Genomic DNA, 27657 nt, shown 5'->3' on the forward strand with positions numbered 1-27657 from the left:
CAAATTCTCGTAATGCAATTTAAAATTAATCATCCAATCTTCTCTGCACCCTGAATAGTTTGTCGAAAACCATGTTTATTTAATGTGTGGAGTAAATTTCATGGCTCGTTACCCCAACTCAAGACATGTTAAAAGTGTAATCAGGAATATGGCAACATATACACTGATAAACTGAGAATTGGATACTGGGGATTTTAGGTTCCTATCATTCTCAGGACACCAAAAGAACAAACACGTACAAAATCAGGTGTTTGAAAGCTAATAACAAATGTAAAGCTTTTCAAATGTATTATAAATTCGGACCCTCAACCATGAAAGATGGCCATTTAAATTGGCACTACTTCCTGCCAATGCAGAAGTGGTAACTCGGGGAACTTGGAAAAAAGAATCCATCAAGCTCTCTCTTGTCTATTATATTGACTACAATCTTTTGCAGGAAGCCGTTCAATACATGGAGGAGCCTGGCTTTCTCCTTGAATGCCTCGAGTGTTTTAGAACAAAAGTCACCTCTATGTTCCTGTCCAACATTATGGACCTCCTGCATGACCTCTCATTGCTCAAGCACCTTGCATTTGAGTGGACTCTCTCCAATCTGTGGCCTCAAGGTACGAATTCTTCAAGTTCTGTGTCTACTGAAGGATAATTCAGTTTTAAGGAGATAAATATTGACCCTGCTGTTATATGCGTTTACGATGCAATGGGCAATGGTCTGTTTAATGATAATGTGGACATATTAAAAAGGGCTGAAAATTCACACAATTTAGAGTTTGGCCCATTGTTGCTAGCACAGGCTCATTTTCTCCTTGAGCATGTCTCATGCTCTTCTATGCCAGCCTCAAATTCTGATGACTCGCATTAGCACTGACAATCTTGTTGTTCCTCCTGCTCCTCGTGTCTAGCTTCTCAATGTATTTTCTCAAAAGGGCAATGTTTCCATGTTATTTTATCTCCCAGCTGCAGCTTTCTGCTTCTAGCTTTTTGTGGGGCTTTGCTTCTATAAGTTTGACATACTGGCTTTTGCAGTTCTATAAACATTTTATAAATGAAGTAAGGTGACTATCCACCTTTCATCAATAAAAAATGTATGATATATTGTTACAACAGTTGCACGTGACTGACTCATGGAATACACCTGGTAAATTAGCAGGAAGTATCTGTCATTAATAACAAACTCCACGTGACCCATACAATCCTGCACAGAGATAAAAAATAATCAATTCACTGGTATCAAAGTTTCAAACACCAATCACAAAATGATTTCTCGAGGTAAAAACAACACCTATTGCAAAGACCAAATAATCCAAGCATTTTTTAGTTTCAAACTCCAATCACAAAATGATTCCTCAAAGTGCAAACAACACCTAATGCAAAGGCCAAATAATCTAAGCATTCTTTCACAAGAATCATAAAATATGATGGTTATCAATCTGACAATAATCCATATCAAGTATAAATGAGTCATTTTTTCATCCCCTGGCCAGAACTACTCTAATTCTGCATAACATAGATTGTAGTCTTGTTTTGGTATTTACCAGGTCCAAATTTCGAAATTTTAAGTTTAATGAGAAAAGAAAACTAAAGCCACAAGTATTCACTCTCTCTTCCCCCAAACCAAAATTCACTCTCCCCAAACCGTAACTTTTTGAAACAGTTAAGGTTAGAAAGTTGGAGTTGGGGAATTGGAGTTAATAGTCAGCCTCTCTCCCCAAACTTAAATTCACTCTCTGTCCCCAAACCTTAACCTTCCAGAAGTTTGAGTTGAGATTTGAATCTCACTCCAAGTTGTGCCCTGATCCTAACCCGAACTTTTGAACCCAAACCCCAACTTTCCAATAACTACCAGCTGAAAAATAAGGGTGAATGATACAATTTCAAACTGGTTTGGGCAGAGGTTTATGAGGACTCTAAAATCAAGAATGTGCAGAGCCTGAAATATTTTGGCAAAAGATGCTAAGTCCGTATACTACTGCATTCTCATGACCACATTCTTTCAATAAATTATGGTCGTAGAATTGAGGGCTTTTGTGATCTCAATTAAAACTAGGATGCAGAAGACATAAAAACTTCAAAAGTTTGAAGGATTAAATTTGGAAGCGTACAGTATGTACACTTGAATTGGTCAGAATAGCTACTAAACTGAATTAAAATGAAGTGTCAAAGTTCTTACTATGGCACGCAGAGGGAGGTGGGTGGAAGAGATTGTGGAAGTTTGCTTTGTATTTGCCCATTGTAGCTGCTTGACAGTTCGTCAGATATTTGGCATATAGGTGTCATAATGAAATAGAACTTGGGAGTGATGTTCTAAGTTCCTGCACAATAGCACAGACTAGCATGCGAGCTATTTGATAGAATGGTTTGAAGAAGTTGATGGAAATGTATTTGGGATGCAGAGCTGGAAAAGCCATGGCAGCATTGAATCCAACATAGTTAGTCAAACTGCATTTGAAAATGATGATTGGTTGAATATTGTTCTAAAATATCACAATGGAGACCTGTGAATAGTAGGCAAACATTTCAAAATCTCTTCCAATGACACTGTGATAAAGGATGCTAAACGTTTTAAGATTCGCATGCGGTCTGTTTCATAATAAAATGTAAGGCAATGCGAGATTCATCCATCTCATACAAAGGTGTTGACAATTTGGCTAGGTTAAGATATTTGATGTTGTCATTTATGGCAACATATAATCTGTATGAAGAAGACAGATTACAAAGAATCAGTTATGGCAGTTGTACTTAGAAAATTGTCAAGTATCACAGTTTATCTGGCAGAATAGATAGAGTTTTGATCAATGCAGTTAATAGAGGTAACATGGACAAGTGCGAAGTTAGGTATGGATACCCAAGACAGTCAAGATGATATGTTCAAGTCCGCAGGTCAGTACGGACAGTACGGATAAAGTTATGGACAGATTACCAATCACAGAGGTATACAGGCAGAACAAAGCAAGTCTTTAGGGTTAAGTAATTATTTTGTTTACGAAATAATTACTTAACTAATTAGGGACAACATCCTAGATGTTAACCCTAAGTCAACAAAAGTTAATTTTATGTTTTGTAAAGTTTATAAAGACATGAAGACCGACTGGGCAGTAATTTGTAATTAGCAACGTATGAAGGAAAGAGGTAATTTGTAATTTTGCGATGAGTAGCAAAGGCAATATCAAAAGAGGTTTTTGTATCTATCTCTTTGTATTGAAGAACTACATTGTATATTGCATGTTTGGGCAGTGGGCTCATCTAGCATACATTTTGTATTAGTATATAACAACTCCTAACAGGATTGAGGCTTCTAACAAGGCCTAGTCCTCTAACAAAGACCGAGACACTATACAGATATAATAGACTCTTAACCGGGTCAATATCTTTCATAAGATACTTTTGATTGGTGGATCATTTTGTGGGAACCATCCCCACCGGAGTTTTCCCTTGGCCAGGGTTTCCCTAGTTCACAAAATATGGTGTTATGATTTCTCTTATTGCATGGTTATGTTTACTGTTCAGCATAGTTAGTTTACTTTCATATGTAAGTTATAACATTGTTAATAATATCATGTTTTGGGCTAAAGTTTGTTAAATATTGATTCACCGCCCCCACCCCCAACCTCTCAGGATTTCCTATTTCTAACAATTGGTATCAAAGCATAGTTATTTAGAAGAGGCTTAATGCTTGAGCAAGATCCCTATGGATATGGAACAGTTACAGAAGAACCTAGAAGAAGCTCTTGAGCAGACTGACATTCTTACTGAAGAAAGAGATGCTTTGAAAGAAAGATATGAAGATGCTAAAGACTACATTGGAAAGCTAAAAGATAAGATTTATCTCAAATCCAAGAAAGAGCCTGAAGATCAAATCAAGGAAAGTGATGAAGTTTCTAAATTGAAGAAAGAAGATGAGGTCCTGAAGCATAAACTGAAGATTACTGATCTGAAATTGAGTCTGAAGAAAGATGATAGCAAAATTGAATCAAATCTCAGTTCTGAAAATGAAAGTTTGAGATCTAACCTTACAAAAATACATCTAAGCTTGAATATACTAAGTTGCAGTATGCAGAACTCGAAAACTACAATATCATTGTGAAAGGAGAGTTAACCCAGTCTAAGCAACAACTTGAGAAGCTATATTCTAGCAGTGAGAAGATTGATAAACAAATGTCTTTTCAGAGACCTAATGATAAGACTGCTCTTGGATATTTCATTGGAGAAAAGTCAACTAAGAAATCTGAAGCTAGAAAGGAACCTAATCCTGAAATTCATCAGCCTATGCAAGAAAACAAAGATCTGAATAGATTGAGCCAAATCAATCTGATAATGCACCTAAAGAGGTTAAGCAAGTCAATGAACCTATGCAACATGAGCAAGTTGAATCACCTAAAGAAGTGAGATATGAATTCAAAGGTAGATGTTATTCATCTAATGAAGTTGGTCATATGAAAAGGGATTGCACGAGTAAGTCATTTAAACCAGTCACTGATTTTTATTGTTATAATTGTCATGGTTTTGGTCATAAAGCAGTTAATTGTAAGAAACCTAAATTTGATAATAGTAATAGCAATGGTACTAACCCTACAAGATGAAGATCTGAAAAAAGGAAACAATGGAATGAGAAGCAACATTGTATGTTACAAGTGCAACAACTTTGGACATATTGCCAGAAATTGCAGAGCACCTATAAACAATGTACCAGCATGCAAATTGTGTAATAACTTTGGTCATATAGCAAGATTTTGTTGAATGGACATGAGGCACAATACAAAGAATCCAAACTTCAGAAGAAGTATAAGCAGGAATGCCAGAAGGACTGATAGCAGCAATGACAATCAAAAAGACAACATAAAAGAACATATAGAAGAATTCAAAGAGGTATTTGTCAAAGCTAAAGATCCATCCATTTCACATGTAGTGTTAGAGGAATAGTCAAATAAAGCATCTAGAAGCAGACTGAAGTCAGCAATTGTATTTGATTCATCTTACTTGAATTAAGTACTTTCTATAAGAAATCAAGCATCAAAAAAGTAGAAGTGATGACACAAAGCAAGTTAAAGTATGCGAAGTTAGTATGAGGTAGATCATGATGAGTTGAAGTCGTGGTTAAGTGCGCAGATGTTTTGGAATTCGTATACAAGTACGTGAAGAAATAGCTTTTTGTTGATTGCGTACTTACACAATTTATGCAGTGATTAATTGAAAGTAATATAAGGGTCAAAATCGAGTTATTGAGTACCATTTGATCGTGCAAGAGTTAAAGAAGAGCTTTGAAGCATGTTTGAGGTGAATTTGAAAGAGTTTTCAAGTGCAAGCAGAAGGAAGCCCTAGTTACGCGTAAACAAGGTATTTATCGTGTTCACAGTTGTTATTTGAAGCATTAATCTGAAAAATGGCAAATCATACAGTTTGTGATGTGAGTGAAAGACCTACGTATAAATTTAAGAAGCAACTATATATTTCTTTGGAGGATGATCCCCTAGGAGCCTTTTCACAAGTTTCACGCAACGTTTTACACGTCGAGGACATTAGAGCATTTATATATTGCAAATTTGAGAGCATTGGAGATAGTGATATTCACAAAGACCTAGACCTAGTGTGCAACAGTGATTTGTCTTTGAAACAAGGGTTTGAACATTTGAGTGATCTGAACATAATTAAGCATATGTTTTATACGGACTTTGATAACCATGAGTGGAGCAGAATTATCTTTAGCAGAATTCATGAGGGCATGTTTTGGGTAGGAGATATTCCAGTTATGATTAATAATGAGTTGATCCACAAACTTACTGATTTGAGTAATGAAGGTTATAATCCAGTCAATGAGAAGAATGTAAAGAAATTGGTTGAGACTAACCTTAAGACAAAAGCTGATGGCAGAAACATGAGACTTGACCTGATAACCGAAACTGATGTAAGGCTTATCAGCAAAATCGTTGGTTACAAGATGACTTATAGTTCTAGATTGAACTCATTGCCTACTGGATACATCCATGCAACTTACCTAATAACTGAGAAGAGAGAGAAGGTTAATATGTGTGAGATTGTAAGACAACAATTGTTAGACAACATTGACAAACTGAAGAAAACAAAGAATGCAGTGTTTAGATTTGAATCATTACTGGCACATTTATTTTTCCAAGTAATCAGAAGTTTCCCAAGTATGGCTGACCATGAATGGAACAGTGACAAGTGTACAATGAGTATGATAACATATTATTACAGGAAACAATCAGAGGATAGAATGGTTGATGACATCACAAGAATGATGAAAAGCTTTCAGTCAGCTATGAACAGAGATTCAGAATCCCACCATCTTTGGTTGAGAAATATAAGGATGACATTTGCTTTATGGTAGAAACAGATGTTACATCTATGGAAGCAATTGAACCTAGAGTCAAGTTTATTGACCCTATGGGATATGAAATGATTGAAGAATTAATTGAAGGATATGCAAAGATTATTTTGGAGTATGACAGAGATAAAGAGTGTCCTAGATGGGGCACCTATGAAGAAAAGGTAAAAGAAGTTCATAGTGAACTTCATAATAACAAAATCAGGAAGAAAGTGGAGAAGAAGATTGATGCAATTCTAAAGGAATCTGGAATGACAAGACAAGAATATAAGGAAGCAATGGGGATTGCTATGGAAATGAGAGCTAGCAGACAGACAAAGGTGTTAATGACAAAACCATTAGCAATAGATGTTGGAGCATCTCAAGGTGTCACTATAGCAGGACCATCATCCAGTGCACCCTATGCAACGATATCTCAAGTGCAACCTAAAGTTGTACCACCTGCACAGAAGGAAAATGATGAAGAAGAAATTAGTATTACTAAAGTCCAAACAATTACCCCGCCTAGCACCAGGAGGTCTGCGAGGTTAACTAAGGTTAAGCAAGAACAAGTAGAGTCCCCTGCAAAGAAAAGGACAAAACAAATGCCAAGTGGACCAGGCAAGATTAGGAAAACTCTATAAATAAGTTGAATCTGAAGAAGAGGAAGCAGAAGTAAAACAAGTAGAGAAGGAAGAAACAGAGGTAAAGAAATCATATAGTAGGAAACCTTGAATGTTCAAATTATTAATAACAGCAATTTTGAACAATTGAACAAATTTTATGATTTGTATAATAATATGGATAGGTTAAAATTAGAAAATGCAGTTGTTAAACACATGATTTTGGCAAATAAGAGGTTTGAGGATATATAGAAGCAAATACCAAAAGACTTGTATGATAGACTGAGTAACAGAAAAATAAGAGTAGCAGATGAGGATAAAGGCATTAGAGAAAATCAGATTAGAAAGCTATGTGAAGTAAATAGTGATGAAGACCTAGAAAGGATAATGAAGGGTATTGAACCCTTGCTGAGAAATAAGAGAAGAGCAATAATTCTTATGGGGGGAAACTATGAAGCGGTAAACAAGGAAACTAAACAAGCAATTGTTAAGTTTATGACCTCCACACCCAGCACTGTACAGGCAAGCAAAGAATTAGGAGGAGTAATCCCTACAGTAGCAGAAAAGACACCATCAGTTGAGCCCGCAACAGCAGAAATGACATATGCAGTGCTGTTACCAGTGGTATTATCAATAACAGAGGTTGGAAAGGATACAACAATGACTGAGACAACACTGTCTCACTGCAGGTAACTATTGGTACTAATACCATGCAAGTGGACAGTACAAAGATTATTCTTGATGTAAAAGAAGATCCTTTTAAGGATTATGGACCATCTATTGTTGACAATTTGGTCGATTACACTGGCTCAGATAATCGAGAGGATGGAGATTAAGAGGAGGAAAAGAAAAAGAAGAGAGAGAAAGAAAGGTGTTAAAAAAAGAGAGGGAAAAAGAAAAGGTGTTAGAAGAAAGGGAAAAAAACTGGAAGAGGATGAAAAGAAAAGAATTGGAAGAACAAGAAAAAGAGAGAGGAGGAAGAAAGACAGAAGAAGAGAAAGAAAAAGAAAAGGTGTTAGAAGAAGAGAGGAAGAAAAGGCTGGGAGAGGATGAAAAGAAAAGAAAATTGGAAGAAGACGAGAAAAAGAGAAAAGGAAGAAGAAGAAAATAAGAAAAGAGGAGGCATTAAAGGAGGAACAAAAGAAAAAGAAAGAAGAAGAAAAAGATAAAAGGATAGCAGAAGAAAGGAGAAAGGAGGATGAGGAGAAGAAGAGAAAAGAGGAAGAAGAAAGAAGAAGAAGAAAGATGAGAAAAAGGAAAGTGTACCCAGTTCTTCTAGGACACCCCTTGTATTGACAGCTCTTACTAGATCAGAAGATGATGATCAAACTGAATTGATCTCATCACTTAGCAAAATAATTGAGAGGAACAGGAAAGTAAAGAGTCTGCAGAACACACTGATGGAGGTAACGAACAGATTGTAGAACACCATATAAGTGAGAATGACTGAACCAGACCCTGAGGACAAAGCAAAAGCTATTGTCCAAGCTTTTATGCTGAGCTTGCACATTTGTCTGATATAGCAGCAGTAAAGGCACAAACTCTGCATGATACAGAGATATTCAGAAAAATCTATGAAAACATCAAGAATGATCTGAAGAACCTTGATGAAAAGATTAAGGAACTAAGACACTGTCTGACTAAGACAGTCAACGAGAAGTGCGATGGTTCACACACACAAATCAAGGATATCACAGATGAGTTGAACAGCAAAATCAGAGAACTTGAAGCATTGATGAATGATGTGCAAGATCCCTCAGTCAAGATTGTGGATCTTGAGAACAGAGTCAACCAAGCTAATGATGACATCAGACTGTTAGAGCTATGAAAGGAAACAAAGTTGAAGAGATTTTCATTGCTAAGGGAATACCTTGCATTGAAGATTGATCATGTACGGAGACAGTTAGATGAATGCTTGATAGTAAGGGCATCTTATGAAAAGTTTGCCTACACAGACCTAGATGCAGTAGAGATAGCATCCTATGCTCTATACATAGTTTTGAGTGTTGCAGATGCAATGAAGGATAAAAGGGATATGGATTTCACCATGTTAAAGCAGAAATTTGATGATTGCATCTCATGGATCACCAACCAGCAGCAACCATGACGGTAATGCAGCACAATTTTGAATTGTATATTAGTTTTGGCACCTTTGTCGTTGATGTCAAAGGGGGAGTGATAAGGAAAATTGTATAGATATATATGTATAAAGAAGAGATAAGTAAGAGAGAGTAAACGTATAAGTTAGTATTATAATCAAAGGGGGAGTTATAATGTAATAAGGAGTTATAAGGAAAGATGGTTAAAAATATAATGATCCACAGTTTTGTAATTTTGTAAAGTTTTGTAAAAGTCAAATTTTGAAGATATTATTTTGGGACTTGGCCAATTTTCCCATATGTTGCCATCAATGCCAAAGGGGGAGATTATTGGGAATTTCGCTAGGTTAGGATATTTGATGTCATTTATGGCAACATATCATCTGTATGGAGAAGACAGATTACGAAGAATCAGTTATGGTAGTTGTACTTAGAAAATTGTCGAAGTGTCACTTAAGTTTATTTGGCAAAACAAATAGAGTTTTGATCAGCGCAGTTAACAGATGTAGCATGGACATGTGCGGAGTTAGGTACAAGTACCTAAGACAGTTAGGATGAGATGTTCAAGTCCACATGTCAGTACGGATAAAGTTATGGACAAATTATTAGTCACAACAGTGTACAGGCAAGACAGAGCAAGACAAAGAAATGGGCATTTAGGGTTACGGAATTATTAAGGAATCAGTTATAGCAGTTGTACGTAGAAAATTGTTGAAGTATCACTTAGTTTATTTGGCAGAACAATAGAGTTTTGATCAGCACAATTAACAGAGGTAACATGGACATGTGCTAAGTTAGGTACGGATACCTAAGACAATCAGGATGACATGTTCAAGTCCGCATATCAGTACAGATAAAGTTATGGACAAATTACCAGTCACAACAATATACAGGCTGAACAGAGCAAGACAAAGAAATGGGTATCTAGGTTTAAGGAATTATTTTGTTTACGAAATAATTACATAACTAATTAGGGACGACATCCTAGATGTTAACCCTAAGTTAGTGAAAGTTAATTTTATGTTTTGTAAAGTGTAAAAAGACATGAAGGCCGATTGGGCAGTAATTTGTAATTAGCAAGGTATAAAGGAAAGATTGCTATATGCAAAGTTATGGGAAGCACGTATGTATTATGTGATATGCGAATTCTGATGTATGATTAAAGGAATGCGAACTGAAATAATTTTTTGTGATGAGCAGCAAAGGCAATATCAAATATTGAAGATATCAGCAGCAGTGTAATGAGGTATTGAAGAACTACATTGTATATTGCATGTTTGGGCAATGGGCTCATCTTTCATACGTTTTGTATTTGTATATACCAACTCCTAATAGGGTTGAGGCTTCTAACAAGGCCTAATCCTCTAACACTGAGACACTATACGGATATAATAGACTCTTAACTAGATCAAAATCTTTCACAAGATACTTTTGATTAGTAGATCATTTTGTGGATACCATCCCCACCGGGGTTTTCCCTTGGCCAAGGTTTCCCTAGTTAACAAAATATGGTGCTATGAGTTCTCTTATTGCATGGTTATGTTTACTGTTCAGCATAGTTAATTTACTTTCATATGCAGGTTATAAGATTGTTAATAATATCTTGTTTTGGGCTGAAGTTAGTAAAATATTGATTCACACCCCACTTCTCAATATTTTCTATTTCTAACAAAAGGATGATGTCTTTTTCTTCACTCCACTAAAAAAAAGGGAGCACACAAGGGTATAAAAGTCTAATCGTTGCCTTTGTTAAAGTCATTGTCTTCGTTGGGATAGTCCATACATGCGCTTTCTCCCACTAAGTGCCCTTCCAGCACGTGTTCTTCCTTGGAAAATGATTTAGTATCTAGCGCCACATGGGTTATATGTTGATGCTTCTTATGTGTACAATCTTCTTGGCATAGTGGGGGGATTTGTGAACTAGTTAGCTCGATAACACATATAAGCCTCTAAAACAAAGCCATAGTGCAACATTTTGCTTGTGAGTTGCTTGTCCAGGAGAAGCACGAATTGTTTAACATGATGATTGAAGACAAGTTGCGGGCAAGGAAGACCATGTTTCATCTGTTCAATGCCCGCAGTGATGAAGAGTTCGGATGGAACTTGATTCAACTTACCATCTAAAAAAGGACACTACTCTATTGGCAACACTCATTTAGTGAGATTGAACCAACATTGTCGATAGAAGTATAGTGAAGGTACAAATTCTCCTAAATGGAACACCTTTTGCATCATTTTTTGTGCCTGCAATTTTCATACATCGCTTTGGAGGTGCAAAATATCTAATGGAAACATTGGCTTATCATGCCCTCTGGAATCGACATTCATTACAACCAAGCACAAAATTGGCATGGAATTCAGACATTCAAATGGCAATGTAGAGCGCAGAACTTGGGAAGACTTTTCTAATTCCCTCAAGCAAATACATATGATCAGAGGATGGATGCTAACTATTTGACAAAATGTCAATATGGTTTCAATGTTTTATCACTTACGAGAAGTTTGACAGAGAGACGTTATCCAATGAATTCGAATAACTACATAATATGCTAAAAATCATGTCATTGAAAAGCTCTAGGAACTTCATTAAACCGGATGCAGTTGGCAAAAAGGTACAAAGCCACACTCCAGCGCCCTTTATGAAATCTAGAACATGTGTAAACTATTTGAAAGAATGTCTCACATAGATATCATCTTGAGAATGAAGTGGAATGATTCTAGTTTGAGTACAAAATATGAAGCTTAGAAGATACATTTTGAGAAAATGTGACATTGTTGGAACCTGTAAATGATTCGAGTTCAAACACCTGTGGAGGTTAAAAGTTGCATTGGTAATGCAAGCAGACACTTGATTCGTATCTAATATCATCTCTAACCATGTGAGCATCAAAGATTGTATATTCATTCCAATTGAAAGATATGTGTTTGTCATTCTCGACTATCTATATGGTGAAATGAAGGCAATTATGAAAGAAGTTGATGAAGACAAAATTTGAGTTGAAAGTGACAATTTTGTTGTAATCTTTTGTAAAAGTTAAGGTCTTGAGTTCGACTTTGTAAAAAGTTAGAGTTAGTTGCAAAAGGCATGGCTAACCTCTAAATTCTAACTTTTGAGGTAGTTACGAACCCGAGAAGTCACTTATGTAAAGAGACCTATAAATACAAGGCTTATGTAATGTAATAGGAGGGAAGACACCTTTTAGCAAAGGGGAAACTCTAGAGAAATTCTCAAAGGAACTTTGAATATATTTCAGTTTCATATGATGTATAAGGGTTTTTTAGTTTGTATATTCTCAAGAAGATAATGAAGAATAGTTTTTTCATATGCCCAAAATGATCTTCCAATTGTGATTATTAATTCATTGTATGTTAAATTGGTGATTATTCTTATGTAGTCATGTGTAGAATTTAACTTGGTGTAAAGAAATACATTTGTTTAATAGTATCTTGATTTGGATGTATTCTATAGTTTATCAGTTTGAATGTTGCGATCTGTTGTACTGATTTCACCATCATTACATTTGGATCCCAAAACCTTTTGTAGATTGTTGTCTTTTATGAATCTCAGTCAGTAGTCGTATATCTACTATTGGAATTCATATTCCTATCTTCTTTCAATTTGTTTTCTCTCCTTTTGTGCTTTCAAGTGAAAAGTACACAAAAATCTCAAATACCCACATCATACAAGGGAGCTGCCCCTCTCAAACGCAAAGGAAGATTGCAAGTAAAAATGTGATAGTCAACGCTTTACCCCATTCCTTAGAAGGTTGGTGAGCCCACTATTGGTTGAGTACTCCAAGAACACGTTTGCATGTCAGTTGATGGATGGTTATATACAGGATGAAAGATACAAAGTGATTGATGATATCATTTACTATGGCGATAAGATCTACTTGGTGCCTGATTCCAAACTAAAGAAGTTGATTGCAAAAGGTTTCCCAGAATTGGATTTACAATTTCTTGAGGGCAAGCAATGCTTACTGTAATATCCTTTTCATTAAATAAAATACAATGATAACTTTATTTGTGATCCTGATTGATTTATGTATATCTCGGGCCCATCTTTAATTTTCCGTAGGCGTAGGTGTCTATCGTCTCATGTGTCAGCATGCTGTTTCTCTATCGGGAGTTTTCCTCTAACAGGGCATATATGTTAGTCAAGTTAGTTGTTGTAGGTATGCAATGTGGATTATTTTCTTTGCACTGGGAATTCCTGTTGGAGTTCTCTTTTCTTCGCCATTTCGGAAGTGCAAGATCTTCCCTACTTGGCTATTCCGATTTTGGTGGGATTCAACCCTCACCCTAGTCTGTCTGTGTATTACTTGGCTTGGATCTGGCAAATTAAAGCAACAATATTGTTTGAAAGTCTCATTGTTTCTAGAAGATACATATATTTATATAGTTCGCATGTGGCAATGTACGCTCTATACTTATATTGATATCTTTGTAATTGATAAGCAATTGCATTATCTCATTAAAGGAAGTCCATCGGTTCACATAACCCAGCCATACTCTATACCCCCTCCCTTCATCCCTCTGTATAGCCCTAGCAATTATCTCCACACAGAGTATTTTGTATGGCCACCTAACTATACGACTAGCATACTTCTCACACCTCCATCATTGCATACCAAATCACCGTACGACAATCTTCATCTCTCTTCATCATCATACGATCACCTTCAATTCCATCGCATGGCTTATGCCATACGCCCTACACACTCCCTCCATACCCATTATGTGTCATTAGCATATGGTTGCACCACCATGCCCTCCCCTTCTCCACCATGTGGCTCAAAATTGCTACCATATGTTGATAATTATTGTCCAATCTTACACTATCTAGCATTTCAAATAACTTCACACCCACCATACACCTCATTATTGTAATCCATCCTTCGTCCCCTAGGAACGGAATATTACATCCCAATACTCGAAGAAGTCCAAGGCTCGGCGTAACCAGAAGCTATAGAAAAGGGCCAACACAAAAAAGAGGAAGTCAACATAACACTTCTAACCCCCTACCCACAAAGGCACAACCCCTGCAAAGAGAAAACTGAACAGGCTAAGGAGGAACATTCTGCACCAAACCCCCAAATCCCAAAGTTGTAAAGAGGGTTGATGGCATCGCCAAAGCCAACACAACCACAACCACTAAAGGCAACAAACCAAAACTGCTCCACCAGGTAGTCATGCAAACACTACGCACATCCAATGTTTTGTCGCCCCCCTCATCCTCTGAACCAACATTGTCAAACTCCAATGAAGAAGAGTAGTCGTGCCAACAAAACCCCTTAGGGTTTGAACCTCTACGAAAACAATGACTCCAACTCATTGATTCTTCAGCCCAAGTCGAATTATGTTTTACACTCTAGTTGAAAATAGCAGCCAAAAGTGGCATCCAATCACGACCCCCTAATGTTGCACTCTAAGAATAACAAATTATTTTTCAAATTGATATCTCTTGCCTCAGGAAACCTTCTTCCCTTTATATCTTCCAAGGTGAGGGAAAAGTAACACCTCCTCATCATGTTTGCCCTTTGCAAGCACAATCTTTCAGAATTACCACCCTTTGAATAAGTACAACCATTAATAATTTTAGCCCCTTCAAATAGTCACTTCCTTAATTTCTTCCCATTCATTTATTCTTTCATTAATTTTTCCTTGATTGATATGCTCAGTTATTTCTTCTTGATTGATTGTTACTTTATGGATGAATGTCCTTCAAAAACAAAACTATCACCCTTTTATATCTCATGTTTGAGGGAATCACAACTCTTGGTTTCATGCCTTTTGACCATTAATTAAATTCTAATCATATTGTATATATTTTATGTTATTGTATTTTGATTTGTCATTACTATTTATTATCAAAATCCCATTTCCAAAGGGGACATTACAAGTTTTCTGCCCTCTTCCTTAGCATGGATTCATCTAGAGTCCATTGCACAATTGAGCCCCAACTTTCTTATCATTCATAAGGACATCACGCTGTAGGCAACATTAATGTCCAATACACAGTTATGTAGACTCGAACATAAAACCTCGTGGCGAATAAAACGACAAGTTATGATCAAGCTTATGCACATTGAAAGATGAAGAGATAAATCAGTCATCCAAAATAAGGGAGATGCTTACAGATCTAGGAGTAGAGGGGATATCGAAAACCCTAGGCAAATTGTGTAATTGACAAGGCTCTCTAAACATATCAAAATGATTCATTCTGGTGGGGTACTTCATCAGATCTTGAAAGTGGAACAATGTTGTAAAAAGCAATTAATTCAGAAGTTTAACCAGAGAATCATGTTTGTCTTGAGTCTTCTTCTTCCCCTTTTCTTTATCTATTACCAGCTGATTCCCGATAAGAAAGTACCCAACACAAGAACTTTGAGAAGGTATCATGATTTATAATAGTTGAGCCTAGTGTGGTTACCATTCTGAGTAAAGTAAAGCATTGCTAAACTTTTGTTAGGAGCTAATTGTTAAAGTTGGTAGCTACAGGAGATATCTGCCTACTGTTGATGTCAGTTTTGTACCACTACATAACATATAGCGATTGAATACTTGATACGGAATATCAAACACTCAATCCCTCTCTTGAAAAGTAAATACTCACGAAGAACATGAGGAAAACTCCAAGGTTCCTTACACCTGTGGATACTAACTCAATTATATTAATGTGATTTGTTGTTTAATCACGTAGGTGGACTTACATTGTTCTTTCAAGGATGTCGAACTTTTGTTGTGATGGTGACGAAATCTTAGCTTTGCAATGTATACTAGTGCCAAATGATGTTGATGGTGATGATGAAGGGTGCGTGTTCAAATGACTTATGCCTTCCTAACTTTCTTCTCAATTGAATTCCAACTACTACACTACTTGTTGCCTTACTCCTACTCCAATGAATGGAAAGATTAGCAAATGGACAGGTATCAAATCTGATGAAAGCTTACCGGCGGCTCTACCTCCATAGATGCAATGATTGAAGGGAAAAAAGACTAGATTACCACACAAGGCTTCCTAACAAGCCGCTAGGATGCTAGTGGCCTAATTTATAGATCCCTATCAAACATCCACTAATATCACCATACAACTATCCATCTTATTCTTACTCTTAACAACTTCCTTGAATAAAATCTACTTTAACAACTTCAATGAAATTTAACTCCTAACTATTGGAAGTAGAACAAGTGTCCCTAATCACCATGCAACTCACAACAATGATAAGAGAAGCAATTTTGGTATTATCTTAAGCAACAATTTTCTTCAACCCTTTACAAATGAGAGCAAATGGTCTTATATTGGGGCCAAAATTACTAAGAGATTAAGAGGCAAAATCAATGATCCAGATTAAGGTTGCCACCCCATCGGCCAATGAGCAAATTTCCAGATTGGCAGCATTTTTTGAGGTCTGATTTCTCCATCCTTGGCAGCAGTTTCTCCTTCCAGCTTTGGTGATTTTATTTGGTGAAGAGGCAATGTGATTTAAGGTCAAAATTTTGGCAATTTTGGGCAAATTTGGAGAACTAAAACTCTGCTTTAAAGCAGATTTTTTGCCCTAGGGCAGCAATTTCCTTCAAATTGGGTGATTTTGGCAAAGGAGGTCAAAATTCAGTGGCGTGAACAGATTTTTTTGCAAGGTTGGTGAGTTCTGATTTTTGCTAGGGCATCACATTTTGAAGCGGAATTGAATTTTCTGAGATTAGATTCGAACTTGAGGAGGACCCGATTTTCCGGTAAAGACAAATTAAAGGTAAAATTCTCATTCATTTTTAGATGTGAAAATTGGTTCTAAAGGCAAATTCTATTCCTTGTTCTTGCTTGGTTCGTTTCCCTTATCTTCTTTTCACACTTTTCATCCACCACTTCATTGTTTCCATTGATAGGTTAAAGTTGGGAGATATAACTATAGATTTCATGGTAAGACACTTGGAGAGGCAGAAATACGCTAGACCGCCCTAGGATTGAAGTTTGGAGATTGATAAGTATAGTCCATCCTAAGGTAACGAAGAGACACAAATAAGTGGTAGTCCCATCCTTAGAAAAGAAGTTTGGAAATTGATAAGTGTAGAGATAGGACTTGGAGAGGCAGAAATAAGCTAGATTCTATCGATAGAAAGAAGGTTGGAGATTGATCAATGTCCTCTATATCATTTAATACGAAGGGGCAGAAATAAGTGTTTAGGAATGTAGATGTTAGTGCAAGCAAGAACCCAAAGGGAACAAATACCAAAAAAGACAAAGAAGGCATGATGCCTATGACCACCTTCTTCTCAAAAGAGAGGCGAATAAGTGATACCAATATCGGCAAGGTGAACATGGTACAATTGAAGGATAGATTAAAGGAAGGACAAACCCCCATGGCGAAGAAGATCTACAAAAGCAAAATTGTACACGTGGCGGCTTTCCCTCCTACCTTGCCTTGTCTGGGATTGGTGATGGAGTGTGCATCCCGATTTGATATTGTTACCAAGTCCATCATTTTTGATGAAGGGTAGAGAGTGTTGGCTAACATCAGCGGACAAGTGGTCAAAGAAGTATTCAATATTCCCCACCATAGAGGCATGATGATGGTACCAATGGCTCAAACAACCAAGTTCTTTCAGGGTAACCAAGAGGCTACTTCATTCATCTAAAGCAGAATTGGTTATACGAAGTCAAGAAAGGAGTTACCAAGTCCTCAAAGCTTGCCAGGTTAGATTTCAAATCAGAATATGGTGACCTTATCGTGCTTCTCAACCGGATCATGAGTGTGGCTCAAGGTATGCAATTTGAGAACTGGATATATTATTTTATTGATAAAATTGAAAATGGAAAGAGAAGATTTGATTGGGCTAGGATTGTAAGTGAAAATCTAGAGTTGTAACTTAGGACAGTGCAAAACCAAAAGCAATTCTACATGGGATCCTATCTTTTCTATCTGATTGCAAGACTATATGAAAATCCTGAACTTAAGGCCTTAGGAGTGATCGACAATGGGCTGGGGCAAAGTTTGGTGCATGAGTGTTATCCACAGCTTCATTTGCACAACACCAAAGATTATAAGATGTTTTATGACACCTTTGCCATGAAGAGGGTAAGAATATTACAAGGGACACCTACTAGGAGGCTCTCATTGGAAGCAGAAGCAAAAGTTAAGAAGTATGGGAGTAGGTTCATCCAATTTCCACAATTCACATATATTAGAGTGGCAGGAAGTACAGTGTCCCAAGAGAAGTTTTGATGAAGTTGGCTAGGCAACTTGAGCATTATGACAAAATGATGAAACTTAAAGATGAGACAGGGATTACTTTTTCATTTGGAATAGGCAATGATACTTGCCCCAATCCTATCGCCTTTGCAGCTACAAAGAAAGAGTTAGAGCGATATCATCTAGGATGGCATAGAACAAGACAAGGATTCGATCATAATGGTCTTATCAAGACATCTCACGAAAACACATTTAAACATATTCCTACTATAGAAGATTTTTGGACCAATGCACAGGATGACTTTCATGTAAGGAAGCTAGCTTTCTCAAGATTGTCAGTGGGCATGGTGAGGGCAATCATATGGAGAGGCCTTGATATTCCTGATCAACTGGAAGATGATGAAAATGTGCTAAGAGAAGATTATGCACAGTCGATGGAACAGGGTTGAGTCTAGTGGATTGGGATGATCATCAAGATCCTTCCTTAGAGGCAATTACAAGGACCGTTGATCTACACACTAAGTCATGGTACAATGAGAAGTTAAGACAATTACAAAGTTGGAAGGTATGCCTTATTTATGAGAAGATGAAACCAGAGGAAGAAGGTCCAACGGAGTCAGTCAAACAGAAAGGTGAAGGCAGTAGCCAGCAACAAAGAACAATTAAGGGCAAGAAGAGAAATTCGGAGGTTGAGAAAAACAAAGAGCATCAAGAGCCTCCAACAAAGAGACGAAATGCAGCACCATCAAGGGAGAGCATAATTGAGGCTAGAAGCCAAGGAGATAATACAAGTGGACAAGGGGTCATGATAAAGGTGAGCTCTGATTCGGAATCAAGCGATTACAGCAATAGTATCGAGTGCTCTCCTCTCTTGGAGAACCAACAATGAGATGGTGTGGAAGTCACTAGTGAAGAAGAGGATAGGTCAATTGATATTGAGGAAATACGCCAAGTGCCCGAGGCCATTGGTGATGCTTTGCTAGTCAAACCGAATCCAGATTTGGGAAGATGCACTGCACCACTATGTTTAAAGCAAATACCTATGCCAAGAGGCGAGGTGGTGACTGTCCAAACAATTGACAATATTCAAGGATTAGTGGAAAAAGAAGATAGTGAGAAACATAAACAAATTGCAAAAACGGTGGCAAAGGCAATCAGAAACTATGATGAGAGTCACAGAAAAGTTCAAATTGTTATACCAAAGGTTAGCAAGGTACCAGATGAGATTGAAGCCCAGGAAAATGAGATAGTAGAGCATAACTTGGGAAGAGTCACGGATGACATGGAGTGTGAAGAAGTCTAGGAAGGCATGGTTTCAATTAGAGAAAGGTTGAGGAAGGCAAACGAGAGGATTGTAAAGTTGGAGGCCGAAAACAAGTATTGGACAGATTGTCAGACTATCCAACAGTTGCATCAGGCAGCCCTTCCACAAGACAGCGGGAGCAACATAAAAGAGATATTGGCTCAATTGCACGAAATCAAAGATTGGATCAATGGTATAATTCAAGATGGGTGAAATTTCTTGCCTTCCTTTATCTCGACATTTAGGTCATTGGTGGCCATTAGAGACAAATTCAGAACATTTGATAGTGGAAGGATTTCCTTCCAGTTAAGGACTTAGCCATTCCCAGGCTATAGGCATTTATTGAGCTATCGGAAAGATATTTGGAGAGAACCAAATTGGTAGATGAAGGAGGAATGAGTATGATGGAACCTTGGTTTGTTGCCTTGACTATCAGATTGAGGATACTTGAAGAGATACAGAATGAGATTGCACAACATAGCCTAGGCATTGACACCTCCATTTCAACCATGTTGAGCAATGTTGGGGCTGCACTTGATTTTGAGGATATCAGAGAGGAGAATGTCAATGAGACAGAATTTGGATCAAGATTGGATGAGTTGGGGAAGGTTGTCATCAAGAAGAAACATTTGGCCACCCTTGCCTCCCTCAATGCCTTTATAGAATATGCGAAAGAGTATGAGAAGGATCATGGGAAAACACTGCAAGCAACAAGCAACATGATGAATTCAATTGAGCTCAAGATGAAGCATATGCTTTGCCCTCCCATGAAGGAAGTCAACAACAGGCTAGCCAAGTTCATTGCCTTGGCTAAAAAGATGAAAGAAAAGGGTGGAATTATATTAGAGGATAATTTGATGTAAGCCCAAGTGGCAAATTCTCCTCCTTCTTGAGTAGGATAGGTGTCTGATTCTAATTGGCTAACATTTTGGTGCTTTCTCATTGGTTGTCACTTTTCTTTTTTTTCATTGGTCCATTGATGAGGTGGCATCTTCTCATTGGCCGATGGGGTGGCAACCCTAATTAGGGTTTCTAGGATCTAATGTGGATCGTTGATTTTGCCTCTTAATCTCTACCGTTGGTTGTAATTTTGGCCCCTATATAAGGCCATTTGCTCTCATTTGTAAAGGGTTGAAGAAAATTGTTGCTTAAGATAACACCAAAATTGCTTCTCTTTATCCTTGTTGTGACTTGCATGGTGATTAAGAACACTTGGTGTTATTGCATGGTTTCTACTTCCAATAGTTAGAGTTAAATTTCATTGAAGTTGTTAAAGTAGATTTTATTTCAAGAAGTCGTTAAGTAAGAGTAAGGGATGGATAGTTGTACGGTGATATTAGAGGATGTTTGATAGGGATCTATAAAGTAGGCCACTAGCATCCTAGCAACTAGTTAGGAAGCCTTGCGTGGTAATCTAGTCTTTTTCCCTTGAATCATTGCATCTATGGAAGTAGAGCCACTAGTAAGCTTTCATCAAATTTGATCCTTGTCCATTTGCTAATCTTTCCATTCATAGGAGTAGAGGTAAAGCAGCAAGTAGTTCAGTAGTTGGAGTTCATTTAAGAAGAAAGTTAGAAAAGGAGAAGCATCATTGACATACCCTTCATCATCATCACCATCAACATCATTTGGCGCTAGAATACATTGCAAAGCTAAGATTTCATCACCATCACAGCAAAAGTCCAACATCCTTGAAAGAACAACGGAAGCCCACCTACGTGATTAACCAGCAAAACACATTAATATAACTAAGTTAGTATCCACAGGTATAAGGAACCTTGGAGTTTTTCTCATGTTCTTCATGAGTATTTACTTTTCAAGAGAGGGTTGAGTGTTTGGTATTCTATATCATGTATTCAATTCCTATATGTTTATGTAGTGGAACAAAACTGACATCAACACCTACCTGATTCAAATCTTCAGACAGAAGGCTGTAAGTATACGATGTCACTGTGTATAGGATGCTGTCTATGTTCACTGCTTTCATATTATTGTTTCTTTTCTATGGTGCCACATCGTATGGAAAATGATGTGGTTGATGTGTTATTCTAGGAGTAGAGGGGATATAGGCAAAGAGAAAACTGTTTTTCTACTTGGTGATCATTTTTGAGACGATGTGCTTACATAGACAGTAAGGTGCCAATAATCATTTTCTATGTTCACTGCTTCATTTCTCTATGGTGCCTATGTTCACATGATATAGACAATTTGGTGATCATTTTCTGAGACAATGTGCTTCATCATTGTATGTAAGCACATCGTTATGGAAAATGATGTGCTTCATCGGTTGCAGTGTCTATTCTGAGATGATGACCACTGGAGTCATAGTCTGTTTATCATCATATGTATCGAAGGTGTCTGTCTGAAATGGTATTTGCAAACACACACCTTCGATACATATGATGATTAACAGAAAATGACTCCAGTGATCATCGCCTCAGAATATACACTGCAACCGATCATATCCAAAACAATAAATGACAATACACCCGCTCCCCATAATCACTTTATCAGCATCACAGATTTATGCTTCCTAAATGAATCGTATCATTCGGTGAATACCAAGAGACCTCCAAAAAATAAAGACCTTTGCTCTTCTTTTGGTGGAATTAATGAAGGTTGTAGCTGTGATAGAGATCTGCATCTCTGATTTTATAAGAGAAATATGTTTGTTCTGACTGTTATGGTCATCTGCGGCTGAAACAGATATTTGTGATTATATTTATTGTTAATATTATGCCAAAAAAAAAACATGTGTCATAAATCATGCGAAGAGGCATGCATATGGAAATGTGAAGTATTGAATATGTGAAAATATGAAAGGTCTTATTTTTGGGATTCAAAGAGACCTTCGTGTGAAAGATGAAGTGTCTTATGCAATCTATTTATATGATTGCTTGGTATATTGTAAATCAATCAAGTTGAATACCATGTACTTAGAATACTTTTATGATCAATAAAAGACATTTTTGCTGGTGTGGCTGGATTTTTCCCTTCCAGTGGAAAGGTTTTCCCAGGAGAAATGTATTTAGTGTTTTGTATATTGCTTATACTCTGTTATTGCTTTTTATCTCTATTTCTGGGCTAAAAAATTGACAGGAATGTATAGAAAAGATCACCATTGAATATACAGTACATACACCACTAAGAGATGGCACTTTCACAGGAATACAAGGAGACCAAGAAAACCGACATCTCTTCCATTCCATTCAATATAGCATCAGTACACAATGGTTATATCCCTGTTTGAAGACTGAGAGCATTGATCTTTCACTATTATTCATTCTGAGACTTGAGGTTTCTGAAGCCGTCAGTAGTTGATGCTTTATGTGTGATGATCATATGTGCTTTGTGTGGTGGTTATAGCACTGGTGACTGTGATAACAAGTACTCTGAGTGCAGTTTATATATATTATTTGTAAAAGGCAGAGTGATTGAGAGCCAATTGAATTGATCATCATGAATCTATTCTATTTGCTGAGACAGAGATGGACTGAATTAAGTTATTCAGTGGCATATCTTTCTCTTTGTATTCATTGATCAGTTTGGCACATGTGGCCTGTGATTCAAAAAGGAATTGTTCATATTCTGAAAATGCCTGTCATGTGATAACAGCCTTGATTAAGAAGTCATTTATCTGACTTAGCATGTGAAACATTGTATTGAAGTTTTGATTATTTAATAAAGAATGTACTTTGTGTGTGGCTGGGTTTTTCTCTCAGGCTGGAGTGTTCTCCCAGGATAAATAATTGTGCAATTTGTTCTTGTGTGCGTTTGAGTTTCAGAATATTGATTCTCTGCTTTTCTGGTTACCATTCTGAATAAACTAAAACATTTCTAAACTTTTGTTAGAAGCTAAGAAGATCATAAATGACAAATCTTTTAAGTTTTTGCCCACACAATTTCTCATGAAATTATGAAAACAGCACAAAAAGGCAACCACATAGATGTAACTCCTTAATTTTCAATTTAAAAAATTGATATAATTTCCAAATATACTCACCTTGGATATTCTCGTCTAAACACTGCCACTGTAGAATGATGAATCATTCAAAAAACAGATGTTTCAGACAGCCTATATTTTCAAGTCCCTGACCCCTTTTTGTTGCAGGACTTCAGATTAACAATGTCAGACAATTAACAGTTCTTTTGATCTGTATAGTTTTCAAGGATTCATTTTCCTTCTGTGTAATAGAACGATGAGTCATTCTGAAAGGTGACATTTTAGGCTTCCTTTAGTCCCCCTTTTGCTGCAGGACAGATCAATAATTTTAGACAGCTTATAATTCTCTTCGGAACATTCATGCGAATGATCATATGTTTCAGCTTGAACAGTAGTTCAGAAAGTTTTTTACACGTCTTTTGACTTCATCACCTTCTTGATCCTTGTCAAATTGTCTTAATAAGTAAAAAAAAATTCCAATCTTCTTGTAGTCTGATTTCCTTTTTGACCTTTGACAGAGGCCCAATAAAATAGGGTTCGGAGCAAAATCTTCCATTTAAACGAATGCAGTATGCAATGCATTTTTAGTTCTTATAGATGTCCTTCAAAATCATCTTAAAAGAATGCTAGTACATGATAAAATTGTTTGCATTTTGGTTATACTTATTACAGTCATCTCTCCTTGCTGTCTTCTGTGCGCATCAATACTTTCCATTAATAACAGTCAAACTCTGGTCAATCTGAAGACAAGTTGACAGTGCATAGATTATTGGCACATTACAACCTGAGAGGGCTTGGCAAACTCAACCCTCCAGAGCCCATTCATTGGTTCAAACACCACAGAAGCATCTAAAATACATAAGCATCAGAGGTGACAATTCAGATGTTAGAAAAAAGCTAACCTAAATGGAAGTAGGGTGCCCAAGCAAACTATTGAAATAGTTGGTTTTTCAATGCCCTTTACAAATTGTTGATATCCAATGCATATTTCTTGGGTGGGCAATACATTATGTAATGTGCACCAGAAGACGTGTAACTTATTGCTGCTACGAGATGCATATTTCTCTTTTCAAACTCCTGGTTTATCTTGCCTGAGCACTATGGAAAAACGAGTCTGCAGAAGAATATAGACTGCTATCTTCATCATCTTCTGACTTATTCTTCCCTGGTATTGATTTTCCATCAGCATTTTGCATAAGTAACTTATTATACAGCTCATCATGAAGCTTGTAAGCCTGCTGCATGTTGCCATCTTTGATGTAACCATGAATTAATGTAACATAAGTAGCATAATTAGGTGACAGACCGGTTTCAAGCATATCTTCCAAAAGTGTGTTGGCTGCTTCCACATTCCCTAATTTACACAGACCATTTATCAGTACAGAATAGGTGATAACAGATGGTGCGATACCTTTCCTGACCATTCGATTACGCAACTTTAAGGCCTCTTCCATATTGCCTGCCCTGCAATATCCATCAATCAATGTATTGTATGTTACCACATTAGGGTTCACCCTTTTCTTTGGCAGCTTGTAAAAAAGTTTAGTTGCCCTCTCAATTTTCCCCACTTTACAAAGAACGTTAATTAGGATGTTGTATATTACAATGTCAGGAATAATGCCCTTTTCCAGCATTTTGTCCCTTAGCTTGAAGGCCTCACCCACCTTGCCAGATACACAGTAACAATTTATCAGGATCCCATAAGTAACATTATCTGGAACAAAGCCTCTCTTTAAAAATTGAAGCAACAGCTTTTTGGAATCATCTATCCTTCCAAACTTATACAGTCCATTAAGCATTGTATTGCAAGTAACCATATTTGGAAGAACACCTTTGCATTCCATTTTGTCAACCAACTTAAGATCCTTCTCATTTTTTATCATGATGTCTTCTTTAATTAGTGTTATGTCACTTATATCAGCGGGATAAAGACCACTGTTAATCATTTTTCCTAATAGCTTGTTTGCCTTCTCAAGCTTTCCATTCTTGCAAAGCCCATTAATGAGGGTACTGTAAGTAATGACATTGGGCAAGAAACCCTTGGCAATCATTTTAAAATAGATACTGAAAGCCTCTTCAGTGTTACCGTCTCTGCACTTCCCATCAATGAGAGTACTGTAAGTAACAACATTCGGAACCAAGCCCAATTCAACCATGTCAACCAAAAGGTTTTCTGCTGCGGAAGTCTTCCCCAACTTGCACAGACCTTTGATCAATGTGTTGTAAGTCTCAATTTTAGGAAGAAAACCTTTTCTTACCATTTCATTTTGCAATTCAAAAGCCTGTTCAACATTTCCTCTCCTACAATGACCATCGATAAGAGTTGTGTAAGTAATATTGTTAGGAATGGAACCTCTCTCCAGCATCTCCAACAAAATCTCGTTGGCCTCATCCATCTTACCCAGTTTACATAGGGCATTGATAAAGGTATTGTAAGATATTTGATTAGGAACAAAATTGTTTCTCAATAACACATTCCACAACTTAAAAACCTCGTCTGTTTTCCCTGCTTTTATGTATCCATCCATCAGTGTACTATAAGTGACCTCATTGGGAACCATTCCTACTTCCACCATTTTCTTTAGGAAATTGTACGCCTCTTCCATTTTTTCTAGCCTGCAGAATCCACTAATAAGAGAATTGTAAGTAACAACATTTGGTTTGACGCCGTTTTGCTCCATTAAATCAAAAACCTTGAATCCTTCAAGAACGTCTCCTTTCTTGCAATATGAATCTAGAATAGTAGAGTAACTCACTTTATCTGGAACCAGTCCCCAATCCCTCATATCCAACAAAAGTTTTTCAGCTTCTTCAACTCTTGAAAGCTTGCATAACCCGTTAATCAAAGTATTGCAGATAACTACATTCATTTTCAGCCCTCCTTTTACCATATCGTCTTTTATTCTGAAAGCACTTTCTATCTCTCCCACCTTGCAATAACCATCTATAAGTAGACCATAAGTCACACAATCTGGAACTAATTTCCTTGCCTTCATTTCCAGCAAAACAGATTCGGCTCTTTCCAAACTGCTTTCCGTGCAATACCCTTTGATCAACGTACTGAACGTAATAACGTTGGGACCAATTTTCTTCTCCAGCATCATTTTCAAAACGTTTGACATCTCCTCCAGTTCTCCTCGCCTACAATACCCATCAATTATTGCATTGTATGTCACCACATTTGGATTACAACCCATTCTTTCCATTTCGAAAACCAGCTTGATTGATTCCTGCATTCTGCCCTCCTTGCAAAGCCCACTAATAATCATCGTATAACTAAAAACATTGCACTTAATCCCTTTATCAATCATTTGCTCGTATATATGCCAAGCCAATTCAAATTGCCCATACTTATTAAGACCATTCAAAAGACTATTACAAGAACGCACCGTAGGAGTGAGAAACTCAGTTTGCAAAACGCATTCAAAAGCATCAAATCCCTCTTTTACCATCCCAGCATCTGCATAAAACTTAATAAGCATATCAAACACATCAGGACAGAAACCCAACTTTTCATATGCCTCAATAAACTCTTCAACAAGAGAAATGCCCTGTGGCTTGAAATTATGTACAATTTCTCTCATAAAATATCGGCCCTGATCATACATTCTTCCACAGATTAAGATGTGTATAAGATAGCAATAAGAACTTGTCGGATGGCTGAAAAGGGGAACTTTTTGAGCCCATTCAAAAAAACGAAGAGCAGTTTCCGGGCTTCTTTTAAATCTACAAAGAGCAATATCCACATGAATAGGTGTAACTTTAGAGGCCAAATGATCAAAGTTATCCCAACGTTTCAGGCTTAAATTTTCGCAAATTTTATCTGTAATTTCATGAATATGAAGCTTCTGTTTTTGTTTGAACTTCCATTGCAGCCATGAAGTGGTCGTTATTGTTCTATAAATGTATAATGATTGAAAAAATTGAGTGAGAGGGCGACTTGAAATATACCTGGGCTTATGTAGACATTTAAACCGCTCTGTTCTACCATTTTTTAGGGGATTTTTTGTTCTGTACTTCATCGATGTCAAAGTTTGAAAGTGCAATCATTACAAGCTCAAACAGCATCTTTCAGTGTTGTGACTCGGCCATTTTCATGAGCGTTGCAAACCCTTAAAAATTATGTTCCACATTGCAGGCGAGGAAAAAAAATGTTTGAGCAATCTATGCTCCGGGGAC

General features: G+C 37.0%; 1 protein-coding gene across 3 annotated transcripts; it reads right to left on the bottom strand.

Annotated features, from left to right (window-relative positions):
• Positions 1–4: 4 nt before the first annotated feature.
• On the bottom strand, positions 5–27657 carry LOC149563853 (uncharacterized). Of its 3 annotated transcripts, none has more exons than XM_089826984.1 (3): positions 27430–27657; positions 23539–26948; positions 5–1192 (listed from the first exon to the last, which is right to left on the bottom strand). In XM_089826984.1, exon 2 carries the CDS (start codon positions 26928–26930, stop codon positions 24561–24563), a length of 2370 nt encoding a protein of 789 aa, XP_089683110.1. In that variant the 5' UTR covers positions 26931–26948; positions 27430–27657; the 3' UTR covers positions 5–1192; positions 23539–24560. The 3 variants fall into 3 exon arrangements, with proteins under 3 accessions (XP_089683110.1, XP_089683109.1, XP_089683108.1); XM_089826983.1 differs by having other exon boundaries at positions 23539–27204; XM_089826982.1 differs by having other exon boundaries at positions 23539–27657.

The sequence above is a fragment of the Cupressus sempervirens genome, chromosome 4 (genome assembly GCF_028749045.1).
Source record: "Cupressus sempervirens isolate cs-2001-9-10 chromosome 4, ASM2874904v1, whole genome shotgun sequence".
NCBI classification, from domain to species: Eukaryota; Viridiplantae; Streptophyta; class Pinopsida; order Cupressales; family Cupressaceae; genus Cupressus; species Cupressus sempervirens.

Bases quoted from the DNA above. Each gene is read 5' to 3' on its own strand.
- LOC149563853 (XM_089826982.1), bottom strand. From the start codon at position 27,500: ATGAAGTACAGAACAAAAAATCCCCTAAAAAATGGTAGAACAGAGCGG.